This window comes from Cololabis saira, chromosome 17 (genome assembly GCF_033807715.1).
Source record: "Cololabis saira isolate AMF1-May2022 chromosome 17, fColSai1.1, whole genome shotgun sequence".
NCBI classification, from domain to species: Eukaryota; Metazoa; Chordata; class Actinopteri; order Beloniformes; family Belonidae; genus Cololabis; species Cololabis saira.
The window spans coordinates 35,192,533-35,213,109 of NC_084603.1; the positions used below are offsets into that span (position 1 = coordinate 35,192,533).

A 20,577-nucleotide genomic window follows, 5' to 3' on the forward strand; every position below is an offset into this window, starting at 1 on the left:
AGGGAGGTAGGAAGAAAAAGGAAGAAGGAAGGAGAGAGCATGGCAGGAGGGAAGAAGGATAGAAGAATTGGGTCATTTTTACCCAAAGATAGCACAAGGGTTAAAGGTTTAAAGTTTCAACTTTAATAACTAGAGTAGAACAGTAGAGAAAAAGTCTGCTTTTTTTTTTTATCCAAGTCCGTAACAAGTCTCCAGATTTCAACTTCATTTTTCCAACTTTCGTAGGACTTTTTCTCATCAAACGGCGGCGGAACTTTATAATTACCAGTGGCCATTCTCAGCTACCAATTTTAACTGCTAAATGAATTACTCCAAGACTTTACTCACGACTCGTGCACTACCAACACTACAACTGCCCTGCACTTACACACTCCCAAGATACCAAAACATTTGCGCATGCACATCCAGAAAAGTATCCCATAACACCTCGTACCTGTCGGCCTGCGTGGACAGCGTGCACACGGCCTTGGCGGCGCTGCTGCCCGTCATCAGGCTGCCGGTCCTCAGGTCCAGGCCGCGGCCCCCCCGGCCTCCCCGCCCGCTCTCCCTCAGCAGCTCCTGGATGGACAGCGGCTGGATGACGGGTCGGCTCAGGCTCAGCTCGGCCGCCTCGGTGCTGGGCTCGCAGCTCAGCTCCAGGCCCAGGTCCACGGCCTGCTGGCTCTGCTGGGTGATGGTGGTCAGGGAGGACGGCTGCAGAGAGCCGTCGCTGAAGTGGGTGTGCTCCAGCGAGCTGACGTACTCCGTCACCCTGGGAGACATTTCGTTTACTTTTTTAGTTTAAAACAAAATTTTCTAATCAGAATGAACTATATTTGAGCCCATTATGGATGTTGTAGTTGTAGGGCTTCAAATAATTCGGTTCTACATATAAATTACACTAATGGAGCTTTTCCACTAGTACCTACTCAGCTCGGCTCTACTCGGCCTAGTTTCTTTTCCATAACAATTCAGCTCCTGGGGCAGAAGTAGGAGGTTGGAGTGAAGCTGCTGTTACATTTGTGTGATCTAAACGAAGAAGACAACAACACTAAAGATGTAGAACCTGGAGGAGATGATAGATGTGCTGCTGGGTCTGTGGCTTGTGTTCAAGCAGCAACACTTTTTTTGTTTGTCTCAGCGCTGCTTAAAAGTCAGCTGGAGCCGTGAGCAGCTATGAAGAGACAGAGCTCCTGGTAGATCTGGTCGTTCCTTATCTCCGTCTAGATCCCTTTTTAATTCTCTCCTCAGCACCAGGTTTATGAACATCTGCACCTCAGAGTTGGATCATGAAACAGACTTTTGCACTGCCATTGCTGGTTGAATAAAATGAACAAGAATCCGTCAGAGTCTCTTTCACTGATTTCCTCCTCCTGACTCAGTCGTCTGACTCCAACCCCCCGACCAATCAGTGGCCTGTAGTGTGATGATGTCAGATACAGCCGACTCAGCCGCTTAGGCCCTCGGCAGAATAGTTACAGAAAAGTATCTACTCGGCACGTTAGAGCCCTAGTGGAAAAGAACCAAACCGAGGGGAGACGAGTCGAGTAGGGCTGAGTAGGTACTAGTGGAAAAGAGCCATAAAACCGCATAAAAAAAGTCCACTGCTCTGTGTGTGTGTGTGTGTGTGTGTGTGTGTGTGTGTGTGTGTGTGTGTGTGTGTGTGTGTGTGTGTGTGTGTGTGTGTGTGTGTACCTGAAGACGTGTGGCCAGCAGTCGTGGTTGTGGCTGCCCATCTCCAGACCCACGTTCAGGATGGCGTCCATGCACAGCACGTGGGCCGTGTGCAGCCGGACCCCCGGAGGACGACCCATCTGCTCCAGACGCTGCTCCACGCGCTGCTTCACTGCAGCACGCATGCACACACACACACACACGCAACAGACTCAAGTTTAACGGAAAAGATGAGAAATCCGCGTTCCGTTCTGCAGGAACTTCTTGGAACAACTGATCCAGGTGAGAGAAGAAGTTTACAGTTCACACCATTTGGCTGCGATTCGTTAACACGATTCAGAAAATATTCAATATCTCACATAACAGAGTAGTAAAAGTAATAATAAGAAAAACGTTCCAGTTGAAAAACTGTCAGTGACTTCAGACTGTAAATGTTTGTGATATTTGATTTCTTTTGATGATTTTATGTTGAAAACCGTTTTAGCAGCTTGGAGTCAGGAAACTCATCTCCAGGGTCATCATGATTCTTCATATCAACTTCACTAATCGCTAATAACATCTCGCAGCCAAGTCAGTTTTATTTAGACCATGTTCCAGTAACATCCAGAGCGGCTCTCCTCCATTCAGGGTTCTGCTCATTTGTTTTCTTTCTCTGCTGCTTGGAGCTTGCTGCTTAGGAGATTCCTGCTAGATTTTCTGTAATAGTGAATAATCCCAGCAGCTAAAACGTCCCTGACATGAAGGAGCAGCTGAGTGACTTTCAGAGAAACCCAGAACTGGAAGATCCAGACGGGACTGCGAGGAGAAGCGGAGGATGTCTGCTGCAGAACTTAAACATCTCCGCTCTATATTTAAAAAGCTTGTGGGCCTGAAATGTGTTGTAACTCTCAGTAATGACTTTGCTTTCCAGCAAACGTCACGAGATGTCACTGAAGCTCCACCTCTTTACGCAGCACCAGCTTCATCTTTCCAGAGAGTTCCTGATCAGAACAAAACTGAACAAAACTGACGAGTTTAGACTAAGAATCTGTCTTTATAATGAGAACATGACCGTCTTTGTCTTTCAGCTTTTCTGCTTCAAACATTCGAGCAAAGATCAACTGAAAACCCGTTAGTGTGTCCCGGGGCAGTTTTGTCGTCTGCTCGGTACCTTGTGTGATGGCGTCTCCCGTCTCTCCCGCCTCCTTCTCGTCCTTCTCTTCCTGGACACAGGAGGCTGCAGCCATCTGGGCCAGAGCAGACGCACAGTTGGCAGCGACGCCTGGTGGTCACACGGATCACACACAGAATCAGTGTCAGGAAACATTCATGTACCATCCATCCATCAATCAATCATCCATCCATCATCCATCCTCCATCCATCCTCCATCCATCCTCCATCCATCCTCCATCCATCCTCCACTCATCCACCCACCCATCCATCCATCCATCATCCATCCATCCATCCAACCACGCACCTACCCACCCACCCACCCACCCACCCATCCATCCATCCATCCATCCATCCATCCATCCATCCATCCATCCATCCATCCATCCATCCTCCATCCTTCATCCATCCATCATCCATCCATCCATCCATCCATCCATCCATCCATCCATCCATCCATCCATCCTCCATCCTTCATCCATCCATCATCCATCCATCCATCCATCCATCCATCCTCCATCCATCATCCATCATCCATCCATCCAGACTTTTAAGGGCACACTTAAAACGTCAATGCTCAGTGGACACCAGGTGTTACTCTGTATCTAGTAGGGCTGGGGATCCATTCAAATGTCAAGAATCCATTCGATTCAGATTCTTAAGATTCAGAATCGATTATTAGAATTTGATTCGATCCGATATTGATTTGGGTTAGTGTTATTAAAAATGTATTAAATAACTCAAATAGGCCTTTCAATATCCATTTAAAGTGCCAAAAAAGTAAGAAATTGCAACAGCTCATGCAGTAAACAAATCATTTTAGCTTGTCACCAGACAGTGTGCCATGAAGCACCCGGAATTTTTCAGGTATGTGTTGACCAACCGTGTGTCCGATAACAGAAGAAACCATACACGCTAGAGTAAATATATGTAATTCACACATTAAATGATGTGACTACTGGGATTAAAGTTCACCAGGCGAAAATGTAATGATGAAAAAAAAAAATTGATCTTTAGACATACAAATCGATTTTTAGGAATGAATGAAAATCGATTTAGAATTGGAAAATCGATTTTTTCAACACAGGCCTGGTATCTAGATATCCTTCCGTGGTGATAACCTCAACCCTGGTCCGTTGCTGGGTTTGTCCTGATAATCAAGTTCTAAAATAAAAGTAAAATTAAAGCTGCAAGCAACGATGAACGGGCCCTTGTGCACGTTCAGGCTGCAGTGGAAGCTTGTACGACTTGCATGTAGATTCTTCAGGCCTGGACATTTAGTAGATGACACCACCCACGACTCTCTATGTCAAACCATTCAAAAGTTATGGCAGGAAATAGGGACTATCAAATATCGACCAATCAGATGAAGGCGCGTGGCTAATTTGCACCAATTAAGGTGAAGGGGTCAAAACTGAGTCCGATGACACCACCCACGAGTCTGTACATCAAACCATTCAAAAGTTATGGCAGAAAGTAGGAACTATCAAATATGGAGTTCGGGCCGTATTAACTGCCGAAGGAATGCCATAAATTGCGCCAAAATTACACGATTAAGAGACTTTTCTTTAAGTTGTGACATGATACAGGTGTGTACCGATTTTCATGCATGTACGTCAAACCGTATTGTGGGGCTTGAGGCACAAAGTTTTCTAGGGGGCGCTGTTGAGCCATCAGGCCACGCCCATTAATGCAAACCAATAAAAATCACATTTTCCGCCAGGCCAGGCCTGGCTTGCGTGCGAAATTTGGTGACTTTTGGGGCACGTTTAGGGGGGCAAAAAGGCCCTCCTTTCGTCGGAAAAAGAAAAAAGAAGGAAAATTCCTACAGATACAATAGGGCCTTCGCACTGTCAGTGCTCAGGCCCTAATTAAAAGCTGAACATTTTGACGGAAGCAGGAAGACTTAAAGTACTGAGGCTCTCTGTTCTTGGCTTCTCTTGTTCAGATTCGTGTTTTTGATCACATTAAACGCTTCAGGAGCTCTCACACGGGCCGACTCGTCAGCCCTCGGCTCTGCCTGGCGTTAAGTGGAGCCGTGCTGGGAAGCAGAAAACTGCCCGCAGCCCTGATACGACTCCCGCAGTTCAGCCTCCTCCATCCCCGGCTGCTTCAGGGTTCATGTGGAGGGTCAGCCATCCAAACAGCAGAGATGAATATTACAACCCTGCCAGAACGGCTACAGGGGATCTAAAAACCCTCTCATTCTGCATGTCTTTACCTTCTTGACTCAATACGTAGCAACAGGACCTGGAGAACTGAGTGATTATACACAGAGACGGGGCTTGGAGCCAAAGACTAATGAGGAAAATCTCCACCAGCATCTCCAGTAGTATAGGGGAAGGTTCACCGTGAAGCAGAGATGCTCATTGCAGCCTGAACGGCAACACCATTAAAAACCAGCGACAGAATGATGTATGGACTAATATAATATCATCCTTCAGAAACCCAGATCATCAGCTTATTCATTATCAATTTGTACACAGAACTTATTTAACACCTTGCAAGCTTTACCATAAGAAGATCCTGGTTAGCTCTTTATGTACATTCTGCTCTCAGAATAAACCAGGAACCTTCATGATGGTCTGGGAATGCCAACCTGTTGCAAACTTCTGCAACCTGCTGCAACTGCATTATCCTCCATAACAGTACAGAATATTCCAGTAAACCCTCAAACACTTTAATTTAAATAATTTATCCATAATTAACGCCTCACTATGTCAAAAACGAATGTTGCTTGCTGGCCTAACCGCAGCAAAAAAGATAATTGCAGTAAGATGGAAACCACCACACACGCTTAACATCTCCCATTGGTATTTGACTTTTCTTGATATTATCTATCTGGAAATATCTACAGCCCCAATTTTGGTATATTGCAGCAGATCAAATTAAAGCCAAACTTGAAAGATGTATTTAATATTGATATAGACTACCTTGTTGCAGCTATCCTTGTCCAGTTTTTGATATTACTGTGTTTTGCCTTTGTTTTATTTTGTCCGTTTTTTTTTTTTTTTATTATTATATTATCTTTTTTGTTCTGTTTTCCTCATTATTAATCATTAATTGTTTTCATCGAGTGCTTAGGTCCGAGGAGTGGGTTTGGAAGGGGGTGAAAATATAATGTTTGTTTGACATAATTGTGGATGGCACCGATTATAATTAAAAAAAAAAAGAAATCTAACTAAAAACATATGATCACAAAAAAAAAAACGAGCGACGGGTGAGGTGACAGTTCTCCTGACGTGTGTGTTATAATAATAATAATAATAATGACTTGGATTTATATAGCGCCCTTCAAGGCACCCAGAGCGCTTTACAGAGATCATTATTCATTCATACACATTCTCTCTGGTGGTGGTAAACTACATCTGTAGCCACAGCTGCCCTGGGGCAGACTGACGGAAGCGTGGCTGCCATATCGCGCCGAACGGCCCCTCCGACCACCACCAACATTCATACACATTCACACGTTGACCCCACCCAGGGCGCAGCTCAGCGCGGCAGCCTTGCGGAGGCCGTCCAGACTCAGGCAGATGGTGTCCCTCTCCCTCTGGCTCTGCTCCTTCAGGCCCTCGGCCCCCAGGATGAAGGCCAGGCCCTTGGAGCTGCCCGCCATGCGGCCCGTCAGCGGCGTGGACAGCACGTCCATCAGGTTCTTCCACACGCCGGTGAGGATGAAGCGAGAAAACACGGCTCCTGGGGAAGTTGGGAACACAACCAAACCCGGTGTTACTCAGAGCTGCTGATGCTGGGGGGGTGAGTAGAAATGGTGGCGGGTTCAAATTAGGGATCCGATACTGCTCTCATATACTTGTACTCGCAAAAATTCTCTGATACCACGCACCGATACCGCTTCATTGTTGTTGTAGTTACTGATTAGTGACTCTAGGGGGAGATGTTGAGCTGCAGTCAGCGTGGTGATGAGAAGAGAGTGATATGTGAGGGAGACTGGCAGCGCCGTTTCAGGCAAAATAGTGACAATTACTGTAATGCAGCGGGATGTCAGCAGTGTGGACATGTTTCAAAATAAGGGACGACGACAGAAGCAAGTCAGACTGAAGCTACTGCTGCTAAGGTGTCAAGAGGAGGAAAGGAGAATACGTCGTTTAATACCAGCAACTTGATAAAACATCTCAAGACGCATCATAAAGCTGAGTTTACGGAGTTTACTAATGCTACTGCAAGAACACAACAGCAACATTAGCTCAGGTTCTGCAAAAGAGACAGACAATGGAAAGAGAAAACCCACGGGCCGTTAAAATACCGGAGGCTCTAACCCGTTTTATAGCGCTGGATGAGCAGCCACTGTCAGTTGGAGAAGATGAAGGATTTCACGGTCTTCTCGACGCACTCGAGCCACGATATGATGTTTCATTGATATGTTATATGTTTGATATTTTCTTAAATGTGAAGACAGTGCCAGTGTGGAGACTTTTTATTTACACAGAAAGATTTATTTTTTTTTTAAATAGTTATTCTACTCGTTTTATTTATTTTTATTAAATTTATCTATTGCAAATAAAACCTGTCTTCGAATAAATTGCACTTTTCATTGCATTTTTTAGCCTAGTTATTTTTGTGGTAGAAGTATCGTATCGGTACTCGGTATCGGCAAGTACACAAATTAAATTAATTAAATAAATTATGCACTTCGAGAAAAAAGTCCAAATGTCGAGATTAATGTTGAAGTACAATTTTGAGAAAAAAGACGAAATATTGAGAAAAAAGTAAAAATTTCGTGAATGAAGTTGAAATGTTGAGAAAAAAGGCAAAATTTCAACTTTTTTCTCGAAATTGTATTTCAACATTAATATCGACATTTGGACTTTTTTCTCGAAGTGCACAATAAAAAAAAAAATCTTCCCCTCTCAAATAGTTTTTCTCCTGCATGGCCCTAATACTCTTCCGTACAGTGGAAGTGAAGCATTTTAAGCTCAAACTTGTGGAATTCGCCTGCAGGGGGGTCGAATTTGGCTCTTAGAGCTTTAACACAATAAACAGACAAAAGCAGAGCCCCCCTCGTCCCAGCGGCGTCAGCTCCGCCTCCTCCTCGTACTGACACGAGTGAAGCGTACTCGTGTCCAGAAGGCTTTTGAGCCGACCTACATGGTGTCAGAGTGAAAACCCCCTCCTGACCTGCAGTCACGGTGTCGCCGGCCTCCTTGTCACAGCCGATGGGTTTGCTCGCCGGCCTTCTGATCAGCTGACCGCCAATCGCACTACTGCCCAGACCGTCGATATCTGAGAGGAGGAAGGCGGGAAAGAAAGGGCTTGAAGTGTTACTCATCCGAGGTCATTTCTAAAAACAAATAAATACAAAAAATAAATTAAAATGTTATTTGCCCCCCCCCCCCCCCAGATTATAATTCAATACTTGCATTTAAAAAAAAAAAAAAGGGATCTTATTGCAACAAAGCAAACATGCATCTCATAGCAGGTGAAAACTAGGGCTGCAACGATTCGTCGACGTTGTCGACAAAAATCGATGATCAAAATTGTCGACAATGAATTCCATTGTCTACAAATGTCGCCAGACGTGTTTTTCCAACGGAGTGACACGTCTCACTTCAATACAATCTCTGCCGAGATTTGCGCAGCACGATAGCGTCTCAGGAGCTGCACGTAATAAAACTTCAAAAGTTTGGGAGCATTTGATTTTCTAAATCAATGCATCTCTATTATTGTGCGCCGTGCGGGCATGAATTCTCAGAGTTTTGCAGAGGCGGGCGGGAGCAGGATGAAGAAAACAGTCCCGCTATAGCAGGGCTCTAGTGCCCATCTTTCTTGTTTATTATCATTTGCCACATAATTAAAGCAACCTCATACTAAATTTAAAAAAAAACAACTAATTATCCGATTAGTCGACTAATCGTTTCAATAGTCGGTGACTAGTCAACTATTAAAATAGTCGTTAGTTGCAGCCCTATTGAAAACAAACAAATTACAATTATTGAAGTGTGTGAAAAACAAAGCGGCCTCTCTCATCATCCTCTGCACACACACTTAGGAAAGTTCACACGATTAATGTTGTTCATCAGAGGATTTGTTTACTGTATTTTAAAACCTGGTTGGAACCAGAGTATTGTCTTTCTGATGACTGGACTCACCTGTCAGCATGGTGATGAGGGGCAGCGCGCGGTCCTCCGGGGAGCCCCAGTAGCCGGCCTCCCCCAGCAGGTTACGCTCCAAAACCTGGTGGTACAGCTCCTCGATCCAGGCCTGGGACAGCACCACGAGGACGCCGCTGCTCTGGACCAGATGCACAAACTCCTTCTGCAGGACAAAAGCAGATGCAGAACGATGCAGCGCACAGCTGGGTTTGGGTTTGGGGTCGGACTCGGACGCCGTGCTCACCAGGCTGGGGACGGGAGCGAGTGCTCGTCGTCTGTAGTAATCGCAGCAGCAGAGTTTCAGGTTGAGCAGGAGCGCGTAGTACGACACCAGGTAGAGTCCGTCGGCGTTCATCAGGGACTGGCAGCTCAGAGTGTCGCCTGCCTCGAAACCCGGAGAGTGGATCCCACCTGAGGAGGAGGAAAGTCCATCAGCGAGCCTATAACTAAACGAGTGTTTTTTGCATTGAAATAAGACTGAAAAAGTGGGGGTCGTCTTACATTCGGGGTCTAGACATTATACCCATTCACAACGCTAGATGGCGCCAGATATCTTTAAAGCGAATGCTGAACTTAATTCCCCAGGCCAAAGCAAACCCCTGTCACGAAGAATAAAAATAAAAATAGCGGTAGCACGAACAAGAAAAATAAAAGATAGCGATAAGAAAGAAAAGAGAAGAAAATAAGACAAAAGATAACAGAAAAAGGAGAAACGTAGCGACAATCTGGAGAAAAGTGGGTGGAAGATCGGCAGGTTAACCGGCAGCTGAAGAGAAGTTATGATGCAAACTTGATGATTTGAATGAGGCAAAATAACATGCTTTTTCTCTCGAATACATTGTTATAATCATTTGTTTCAGATGTACTGTAATTATTTTCTGTATAAAAATGTAATTTGGTGTTCAAAAAGTCTTTTTTTAAACTTGAGTCTTGAAAAAGAGGGGGTCGTCTTATAATCAGGGTCGTCTTATATTCGTGGCAATACGGTATACGTTGAATCTGCTTGCAAGTGTGATGTGTGTCCTCTTGGAAGAGAAGAAGGTGGTGGAGAAGGGGTGAAGCAAAGGGGAGGAAAGAGCAAGAAAGGCTTTGGAAATGAGAGAGAGACAAAGAAGTAATAGAGGAAGAAAGAGAAACATGACAGAGGACAGCAGTTACTGCAGAGGAGACGAGGGTTTTGCTTCCCAGAATCTGAGGATTGTAAGTCGCAGCCAAAGGCATAAAGAAGGTTAGCCAGAAAGTTTAAAGTGAGTTAAAATGCTGGAGTTAAAACTCACAGCAGAACAAACATTTAATTAAAGCTGCAAGCAGCGATGAACGGGCCCTCGCACTCACGGCCACCGCCCCCCATAAGCATATCAGAAAAGACACCACCCACGACTTCCTATGTCAAACCATTCAAAAGTTTTAGCAGAAAAAAGGGACAACCAATCAGAAGAAGGGGCGGGGCTAATTTTCACCAATTATGGTCAAGGACTCAATACCGAGTCCCATGACACCACCCACAACTTCCTATGTCAAACCATTCAAAAGTTATAGCAGAAAAAAGGGACAACCAATCAGAAGAAGGGGCGGGGCTAATTCAGGCCAATGAAAGTCAAGGACTCCATACAGAATGTGATGACACCACCCACGACTCTCTATGTCAAACCATTCAAAAGTTATAGCAGAAAATCGGGACAACCAATCAGAAGAAGGGGCGGGGCTAATTTTCGCCAATTATGGTCAAGGACTCAATACCGAGTCCCATGATACCACCCACGACTCTTTATGTCAAACCTTTCAAAAGTTATGGCAGAGAAAAGTATTCTAGTGGGCGCTGTTGAGCCGTTAGGCCACGCCCATTAATGCAAACCATGAAAAATCTAATTTATCGCCAGGCCTGGCTTGCCCATAGGAAAAACAACACCAACCGCCGCTGAGTTTGTGTGCAGTTTCCCATTGAAATAATATCTCACACTACTGAGGTTAGATGAAAAACATTAATTAGATGAAGTTGGTAATTAAAGGAGCATGAGGCAGGATTGAGGCAGGATTTATGAAAAAAATGTGTATACGTTTTAAGTTTTCTAGTAATAATGTCAGATGAAGCGTTCCAAACCAAAAAGAATGAGCCCTCTAGTGTATCTCTCCTTTGCCTTGAACAGGCTGTGTGCTGCAAAATGTGCTGCAATTGTGCCCGGAATTTCCCGCGCTGTCCTGCGGATGTGACGTCACATGACGCTGCATGCACGTTCTCCCCGTTCTCCCGTGCCGGCTTCACTGTTGGCTGCAGTACCGCCGACGGCCGTCGTGGTGAAGGGTGGCGCTAGAGAGTCTCATTTCTTAAAAGGAGCCTCAAGCTCCTTTAAAGATTACAATATTTAGATATCACTCATCACACCACTAAACAGGAGAAACCACAATGGTCAATTCTCGCCAAATTGAGTAAATTCCAATTGTCCCTGAACGCACCAGTGGATGAAAGATGCAGTGGATGAAGAAATAATCATCAGTTTCCGAATTCCGACGGTGTATATTTTTATTTGCACCTTTTGCTATAAAAAAAAACAAAAAACAGTCAATGAAAAATGGATAGGAATAGTAAGCCAAGAGGACTTATAATATTACAAAGTTCACTCTCACTCTCAAATAAATAAATAAATATATATAAATAAATACAACAACACACCCCTCTCCCCTTCAAATAAATTCAAATGAACAATCAAACTTGTTTCTTTATACAATTAATTAATTTATACATTTATCAATATTCCATACCATGTCTTTGTAAAAGAGCATAATACAAAGTCTTTCAGCATAAAAGTACGTATTTTTAATGTGTGACAGCGTCCTGTTTCATAACTAAATCTCTGCCAGCCTCTCCAAGATGGCCGTCGGTACCTTATCCAAGATGGCGGCCGCGCTGAACGTCAGCTCCAATGCCCCGCCCCCCCGCGGGAGATGCGCGCGCATAACAACCCCCCCCCCCACCCCCCACCCCTCCCTCCGTCCCCCGCGGGAGCACCCCTCCTTTCTCTACTCTCCTCTGGCTGTCACCCGCTGCAGGCAGTCAGTCAGAGTTAAGAATCCAGTGAATTTAACATAAACATTAATAGAAAATCAACGGTCCCACTCAGGCTTATGAAATTCACAAGATATTTTCTCATTATAGTAAACAACATATCTATGAAGTCGGATGTCAATTTTGACATTTTGTGACAAAGACATAGCTTTTTATGTTATTAGTTCATTTTTTTAATTTTTAGAGTGACGGAGTTCTCAGAAAATAATATGTTCCAGTGTATGATTTTTTAGTCCTGTTGTAAGCTATCTGAAACTGCCATTTAATTTTACTTACACAAAATCTCTGATTTTTAATTAATATTTTACCAGAAATACAGAGTGACATAAAAATGCCAATTCCTTTCAAATTACGGCCACGATACGCGACACGGTCAACAAGGGACCTACTGCCAATCAAATGTGTCAATTACATTAAGATTGGATAAACCAAACAGCAACTAAAGCACATCATTTGATGAAAAATGTATACCTGACCAAAAGGTGGCGCTATGGAGTTCATTCAAGATTGTCATATCCACTTGTTCAGAATGCAAGCCTGATTACATGTATTGAATTTGGGTTCATTCTGACCAATTATGTTTAAGTTACAACAACTTTTATGTTCATGGCGAGACCCCGATATTTGACAACCTCTGACAGCGACGCCCTTTGATAAGAACTTACAGTTTTCTCTGTCAGTCATCGTCAATGTCTTACCTATTATCTCACCAACTTTGAGATCAAGAAACTGATCTCGTTTGGAGCACAGATGCAAACTAGAAGACATGACAATTCCTGGTGCCAACAGGTGGCGCTACAACCGATCCTGAATATTCCACCATAGATGTCTTCAGGCTCAGTCTACAATCATGCACATATGTTTTCAACCACATCAAATCATGTATTGCTGAATTACAGCCAATTGATGTTTGATGGCGAAGCTTAAAAATGACCTCAAACTTCGCCGGATCACTACGGTCACGCCCTCTGGCAGAAACTTAAAAGCTTCGCAATTTAGCGTCGGCCATGTGTCTAGATTATACAAACCAAGTTGTGAGCCAATTCGATAAAATCTCTAGGAGGAGTTCGTTAAAGTACGAGGCCTAGAAATGATCAGAATTCATAAAAAATGACATTTTCTGTTCAAAATGCCGGACTTCCTGTGTAACTTAGACCATGGGTCCAAAAGACTTTTTTGTAGCTCTTTGTCTAATATAATACTCACATAAAGGTCATTGCTGTAAGTCAAACCATATTGTGGGGCTCGTCAAAAAACATAAAATAGGTGGCGCTATAGAGCCCATTCTTGTGGACCCATGCCTGTCGCCCATAAAATACGTAATTTTACGCGACTCTGGAAGCGTGTGCAAAATTTGGTGAGTTTTCGAGCATTTTAAGGCCTCCAAAAAGGCAATTTATTTACGGCGAGAATAATAATAATAATAATAATTAAAGCTGCAAGCAGCGATGAACGGGCCCTCGCACTCACGGCCACCGCCCCCCATAAGCATATCAGAAATGACACCACCCACGACTTCACATGTCAAACCATTCAAAAGTTATAGCAGAAAAAAGGTACAACCAATCAGAAGAAGGGGCGGGGCTAATTAAGGCCAACGAAGCTTAAGAATTAATTACAGAGTCCCATGACACCATCCACGACTTCTTATGTCAAACCATTAAAAAGTTATAACAGAAAAAAGGGACAACCAATCAGAAGAAGGGGCGGGGCTAATTAAGGCCAACGAAGCTCAAAGACTCCATACAGAGTCCCATGACACCACCCACAACTTCCTATGTCAAACCATTCAAAAGTTATGGCAGAGAAAAGGATTCTAGGGGGCGCTGTTGAGCCGTTAGGCCACGCCCATTAATGCAAACCATGAAATATCAAATTTATCGCCAAGTCTGTCTTGCATGCCAAATTTGGTGACTTTTGGAGAACTATCAAATATGGACCAATCAGATTTCAAAATGGCCGACTTCCTGTTCGGTTTCAGCCATGGCTCCAAGAGACTTTTCCTTAAGTTGCGACATGATACAGGTGTGTAGCGATTTTCGTGCATGTACGTCAAACCGTATTGTAGGGCTTGAGAAGTTTTCCGGGGGGCGCTGTTGAGCCATTTTGCCACGCCCATTAATGCAAACCATGAAATATCAAATTTATCGCCAGGCCTGGCTTGCGTGCCAATTTTGGTGCCTTTTGGGGAACTATCAAATATGGACCAATCAGATGAAGGGGGGGCGTGCTTTTTGGCGTCTAGCGTCGCCACGGTAACACTTTTGAAAGAGAAAAGTAATGCGTGTAGTCGCAGGATGGAGACGCACATTTTGATGTATAACACATCTGGGTTCACGATACGGTTCGGGCCGTATTAATTCTCGAAGGAATGGCATATATTGCTCCAAAATTACGTGATTAATTCAGAATGTTCAAAATGGCCGACTTCCTGTACGGTTTCGGCCATGGCGCCAAAAGACTTTTCTTTAAGTTGCGACATGATACAGGTGTGTACTGATTTTCGTTCATGTACGTCACACCGTATTCTGGGGCTTGAGGCGCAAAGTTTTTTCGGTCTGAACCAACCAGATGAAGGGTGGGCGCGCTTTTTGGCGTCTAGCGTCGCCACGGTAACGCTTTTGAAAGAGAAAAGTAATGCGTGTTGTCGCAGGATGAAGACGCACATTTTGATGTATAACACACTTGGGGGCACGTTATGGTTCGGGCCATATTAACTGCCGAAGGAATGGCATAAATTGCGCCAAAGTGACACGATTAATTCAAAATGGCCGACTTCCTGTTCGGTTTCTCGACATGACGCCCAGAGACTTTTCTTTAAGTTGTCCCATGATACAGGTGTGTACCGATTTTCGTGCATGTACGACAAACCGCATTGTGGGGCTTGAGGCACAAAGTTTTCAAGGGGGCGCTGTTGAGCCATTTTACCACACCCATTAATGCAAACCCTTAAATATCAAATTTTTCGCCAGGCCTGACTTGCATGCAAAATTTGGTGACTTTTTGGGCACGTTTAGGGGGGCAAAAAGGCCTTCCTTTTGTCAGAACAATAAGAAGAAGAAGAAGAATAATTCCTGCAATTACAATAGGGCCTTCGCACTGCAAGTGCTCGGGCCCTAATAATAATAATAATAATAATAATAAACATCACAGATACAATAGGGTCCTCGCACTTTCAGTGCTCGGGCCCTAACTAGATGGTTCCTGCTTTCAAAGTGCTGAAATGAAAATGCTGCAGCCGCACGTTTCCAGACACGTTTCAATGGGTTCTGAGGATGTTTTCAGGCCTTTCAGGTGTAAAATCACTTGAGCTTCAAAGCTTCCTCTGGTTTTGGTCTGAGCGTACACAAACTTGCCACTGCGTAAAAAAGGCTCTCGGCTGGAGAACCGGCGAGATTAAGGAGCCACGGCGAGATTAAGGAGCCACGGCGAGGTTAAGGAGCCACGCCGAGGTTAAGGAGCCACGCCGGGGTTGACCCAAAGAGACTGCAGATGTGGGCCGTGTATGGGCCAAAGTGTCTTTACCTCGTGGGCCACCACAGCAAGTCCAACAGACATTACAGTTATGTAGTACAAAAATATTCTACCGGTAAATCAAAATAAAGCATTCTACCTTACTTTTACCTTTACCTTTATTTACTTAAATTGCCTTTTATACTTTTTCAGCCTGCTGGTGACAATTTATGTTATTGACATTCCCACAAATCCTTTGTTTAGTAGCAGAAGCAAACACTGATCCACCCTCTGCATCTTAGCAAATATGTTTGCACACAGCACACAGAGACACACTGCCCCTTCGTACCAGCCTGCAGTCCAGAGCAGAAGGTGGAGGAGAAGTTCTGCAGCGACAGGTCCACCTCTGCGGCGCTGCTCAGTCCCAGCAGGCGGGGCAGCAGCGCCGCCAGCGACTGCAGGAACAGCCGGGCACTCTGCTGGTCGGCCTCCTGGTTGCGGAGCAGCTTGAGGGACAGGGCGGCGCTGCGCAGGGAGCGGTGGCCCGGGCAGTCGCGGGGGGTCTGCTGCTCCTCGTCCGCCAGCGACACGTTGTCCGAGCCGATGTCGGACACGTCGGAGCGGCCCGAGTCCTTCTCCGCAGCCATGGAGTACTGATCACACGAGTCAAACTCTGTCCGAGACAGGTCCTGCTCCTCCATGCTGAGAGACAACACGCGCAGTTTTGACATCATTACCATAACAAACAAAACACAGAGCTAAAACACAGAGATTGGTCAGATAATTGATAAATGACAGATTTCACAGAGCAGTCGACCTTCTGGATGACTGAAAACCAACGTTGTTTTCTCAAAAACAGAAATAGTTTAATATAAAAAAAATAAATACAATGTATTTCTTTGGGGTAACTTTGTGGAATGGTCTTGATGAAGAAATCAAACGAAGCACTAACTCTATACAGTTTGTGAAATATGTAACTAAGAGTAAAAATAAATGTTAGCAAAATGCACTTTTGATCTCTACACATGGAAATGTGTTGACATGGTAGTAGAACCCACATAAATAAGCTGTTAAGGTGCTATGAGCAGCCAAACCTACAGGGGGCAGTGTAACGAGAAGATAAAGTCATGCTAGCCAATCAGAATCCTGGAAAAAAACGTCAACAAATGACACAAGTAACTTCCAGTTACTTCCAAGATGAACGAGAGTCTTTCGTTTGGAGTGACAGAGAAGTGGAGTTACTTTTAAGTGTGACGTTAGAATATAAAACAAGTAAAATACAAGAAAATATTGACGGTGGACAAACAAATTGTAAACACAGGTTGCACACATGACCAGATAAATAACTTGTTATTTGACAATTTTCAACCTGTTTCAAGTAAATTTTCACTTTTTTCCAGTGATGAGTCTTGTTTTAAGTGTAATGAGATTTTTTTGACTAAAAATGAAACACTTTAACTAGAAATAAGACAACTATTCTTGTTAAGATTTTGAGTTTTTGCAGTGTGGTGACGTTTCTGTTGCATAATGTGACGTTCTGAAGCCTAAATGTCCGTTTCCCTCCGTTCACAAACAAACGTGAAGACAGAGTTTTTGAAAATCTCCACTTTGGCCGGAGTTTTCAGAAATGATGGTTTTTGGTGACTTTGAGCTTCGTTTTTGTGTAAACGAACGGCCAAAACGCATGAAAACGCCACTGTTTTTGCTACATGTAAACGGGGCCTAAGCCTTTTATCTCAGACAAACTCCTTCCAAAGACGTACTTGCCGTCTGGTCTCTACTCCCCGGCTGCCTTGTCCTTCTCAGGGCTCCAACGTACCTGAAGTTGCTCTCGCTGTATCGTGATCCTCCTCCGTGGTGCGACTTTGTCCTGGACTCCACAGACAGGAAGTTGGTGATGTCCGGGTAGACGAGCGCGTGACTCCGCTGCACCACGTCGGGAGGAACTACACCTCCCCTCTCCCCTCCAGCCCTTCCTTTCTCTCCCCGTCCTTCGGCCTGGCCCGTGACTCCTCCCTGCTCCTCCCTCTCCCCTCCCTTATCCGGCCTCCTGCTCGGCTCGCGCTTGTTTCCTTCTGGCCCGCCTGAGGAAGACGGCGAGGGGAGGCCAGCACCGTCCCCGGACTCTTCTGTGGCCGTGGCGAGGTGCCCCATCTCCAGATCCAAAGTGGTTTGGCCCGTTTCCGTGGTGATGCTGATGCTGATGTCGGGGCTGCGCTCGTTGGGCCCGCCGGCGGCCATGTTGGAGGAGGAACTGGCGTCCCACTGCGGCTGCTCCGAAGACAGGATCTGTCTTTGCCACCTGAAGTCGGCCTCATTGATCTCCATGGACTCGCGCGTCGACTCTGTTCCATCTTTCAGGTCGTCCAGCCGTCTGAGGAGAAGCCGAGCCTGCGACAAGAAAAACACTCCTTTTAATAGGGATGCCCCGATACCGATAACAGTATTGGTATCGGGGCCGATACTGCTCTCATAGACTCGTACTCGCAAAAATTCCCCCTCCGATACCACTTCATTGTTGTTGTAGTTACCGATTAGTGACTCTAGGGGGAGATGTTGAGCTGCAGTCAGCGTGGTGATGAGAAGAGAGTGATACATGAGTGAGACTGGCAGCGCCGTTTCAGGAAAGATAGAAACAATGAATGCAGCGGGACGTCAGCAGTGTGGACATATTTCAAAATAAGAGATGATGAAAGAAGCAAGACAGACTAAAGCTACTGCTGCTAAGGTGTCAAGAGGAGGAAAGGAGAATACGTCGTTTAATACCAGCAACTTGATAAAACATCTCAAGACGCATCGTAAAGCTGAGGATACAGAGTTTACTAATGCTACTGCAAGAACACAACAGCAACATTGGCTCAGGTTCTGCAAAAGAGACCGACGATGGCAAGAGACAAGTTAAAATATCGGAGGCTCTAACCCATTATATACTACTACTACTACTATATATAGCGCTGGATGAGCAGCCACTGTCAGTTGGAGAAGACCAAGGATTTATCCGTCTTCTCGACGCACTCGAGCCGCGATATGATGTTTCATTGATATGTTATATGTTTGATATTTTCTTAAATGTGAAGACAGTGGAGACTTTATTTAAAAGAAAGATTATTTTTTGTTTAAAAAAGTCATTCTACTCATTTTATTTATTTTTATTGAATGTATCTGTTGCAAATAAAACCTGTCTTCCAATTTATTGCATTTTTAGCCTTGTTATTTTTGTGGTAGAAGTATCGTATCGGTACTCGGTATCGGCAAGTACACAAATTAAAGTACTCGTACTCGGTGTGAAAAAAATGGTATCGGGGCATCCCTACCTTTTAATGTGATAAACTTTCTGCTTCTCACTTTTTATTCATATCTTCAAAATCAGTTGCTCCCAGAAAAGCTTTAACAAACAAACAAACAAACTCTTCCCCAAGTCTTTCTCTGGGCCTTGATTTAACCCTATAACCTCGTCTTTGTTCATGTCCCTAAAAACTGCATGAGGGTAACCACACACGGTCTGAAATTGGGATCTACAAATACAGTAGTCCCTGGTTCTTCGCGGGGGTTACGTTCCAAAAATAATTTTTTTTACAATTATACAAGGCCTCAAATTGCGGAGATCAGCCCCGCCGCAACCCGAGTAATTGGATTTGAATGTGAGAAAATTAAAAATGATTACAAAAAATTACAATAAGGACAGTAGGACAAATAGTGACTGGCGTGTATTTCCCTGCTGCTGCATCCTGACTCGCTCTGTAGCGTCTTTTTCTCCTAAAGCCGCGTTGCAGGTGTGCTTTTTTCCAGAGATGAAAATAGTTATGGGTCGTTGTTGTCGCTGTTTTTTCTTCTGGGCAAAAAGATTCTTATAAACCGACATGAAACCATGGATTATATCTGAGACTGTAATGAACGATTCATCCCGTTCTTGAGCTGCTGCTGAAGCTCATTGGTCATTCTCAGCTTGTTGCTAAGCAACCAAGGTTATTGACACAGGAAGTGAAGAAGCGGGGAGACTGTTTAGCCAATCAGAATGCAGAACACGATGCACAATGTAAATCCGTGAAGCAGCGAGACGTGAAAGGTGAACCGTGTTATAGCAAGGGATTACTGTATACAAAATTCCCTCCATCTCTTTTCCTGCAACAACTGTAGTAGTCATGTGCACAGTGTACATCACAAGATACACCGACAAGTTTCCCCCTTGCATTTGGCAAGGACAGGTTTCTTAAGGCTGAACGACACTGAATGATTCTTTCAAAAATACAAAAGACAGTTGTGTTCGTAAAATGAGTTCTGACTCCAAACTTGGGAAATTGTGGAAAATTTCTCCCGTTCAAAGCAACGTGCTGCAAACCAAACCGCCGTGTCCTCGTACCTGCTCACGCTCGATGCCCCGGCCCTGTGAGAGTTCATCCAGCGCGCTCAGGAGTGCACACGCACACGACACAGAGGAGTAACACGCCTCGATGCCTCCCTTCATACAAGCCTCGGTCATCCCGTCCATCACACTGACACAGGAAGTGGAAACAAAGAAATATTACGCTCAAATTGTTCCACGTCAGTTAAAATGACTCAGGACTTCATTGATGGAGAAGTGGAAATAAAGCAGGACAAAAAAAGACAAGCGCCGTACAGTTTGAGCAGGTCAAGGTGGGACTTCCTCTTGGAGAAGGAGCGTTTTCTGGTCTCTGGCTCGACGACACAAGGTCCGGCCAGGTCATACAGGCGCTGGGGACTGCCCAGAATCTGCAACAAACGCAAACAGATCAACATTCATCCCACCTTTGTTGGATTTCTCCCCTCTGTGAGCTGTACTCCGGCCCCCTCCTCCCACCTCCTTCATGATGCGGATGGCCTCGGTCCGGTGCTGGGGGGGCGGGTACAGCAGGATCCGGTGGTAGAGCGACTGCAGCACCGGTTTCATGGACTCCACGCAGCTCACCAGACGCACCAGCTCTGCTGCGATGTAACACACCGTTCGCACCACGGGGGCGATCCTGGCGGGGGCGCTGGAGGAGCAGCCGGACCCCCGGCCCTGGTCCGACACCCCCCCGCTGAAGGAGTCCACCTCCTGGCTCAGGCCTGGGAGACCACAGACGACATGGAGGTGAAGCTGGACCCCTACAATCATGTCGTGGAAAAGCTTCTCTACATACAGAAAT

General features: G+C 45.0%; 1 protein-coding gene across 1 annotated transcript in view; it reads right to left on the minus strand.

Moving 5' to 3' along the window:
* The window catches only part of arfgef3 (ARFGEF family member 3), an 85,860-nt gene that overhangs the window by 43,641 nt on the left and 21,642 nt on the right, over positions 1-20,577 (minus strand). Inside the window, exons 11-22 of the mRNA XM_061745067.1 lie at positions 20,250-20,497; positions 20,049-20,161; positions 19,791-19,923; positions 17,250-17,821; positions 15,780-16,132; positions 9,158-9,324; positions 8,911-9,076; positions 7,940-8,044; positions 6,284-6,499; positions 2,804-2,914; positions 1,675-1,825; positions 434-751 (exon numbers count right to left, since the gene is read on the minus strand). Coding sequence (XP_061601051.1) covers positions 434-751; positions 1,675-1,825; positions 2,804-2,914; positions 6,284-6,499; positions 7,940-8,044; positions 8,911-9,076; positions 9,158-9,324; positions 15,780-16,132; positions 17,250-17,821; positions 19,791-19,923; positions 20,049-20,161; positions 20,250-20,497 — 2,653 coding nt within the window. The remainder of the gene's footprint in view (positions 1-433; positions 752-1,674; positions 1,826-2,803; positions 2,915-6,283; positions 6,500-7,939; positions 8,045-8,910; positions 9,077-9,157; positions 9,325-15,779; positions 16,133-17,249; positions 17,822-19,790; positions 19,924-20,048; positions 20,162-20,249; positions 20,498-20,577) is intronic.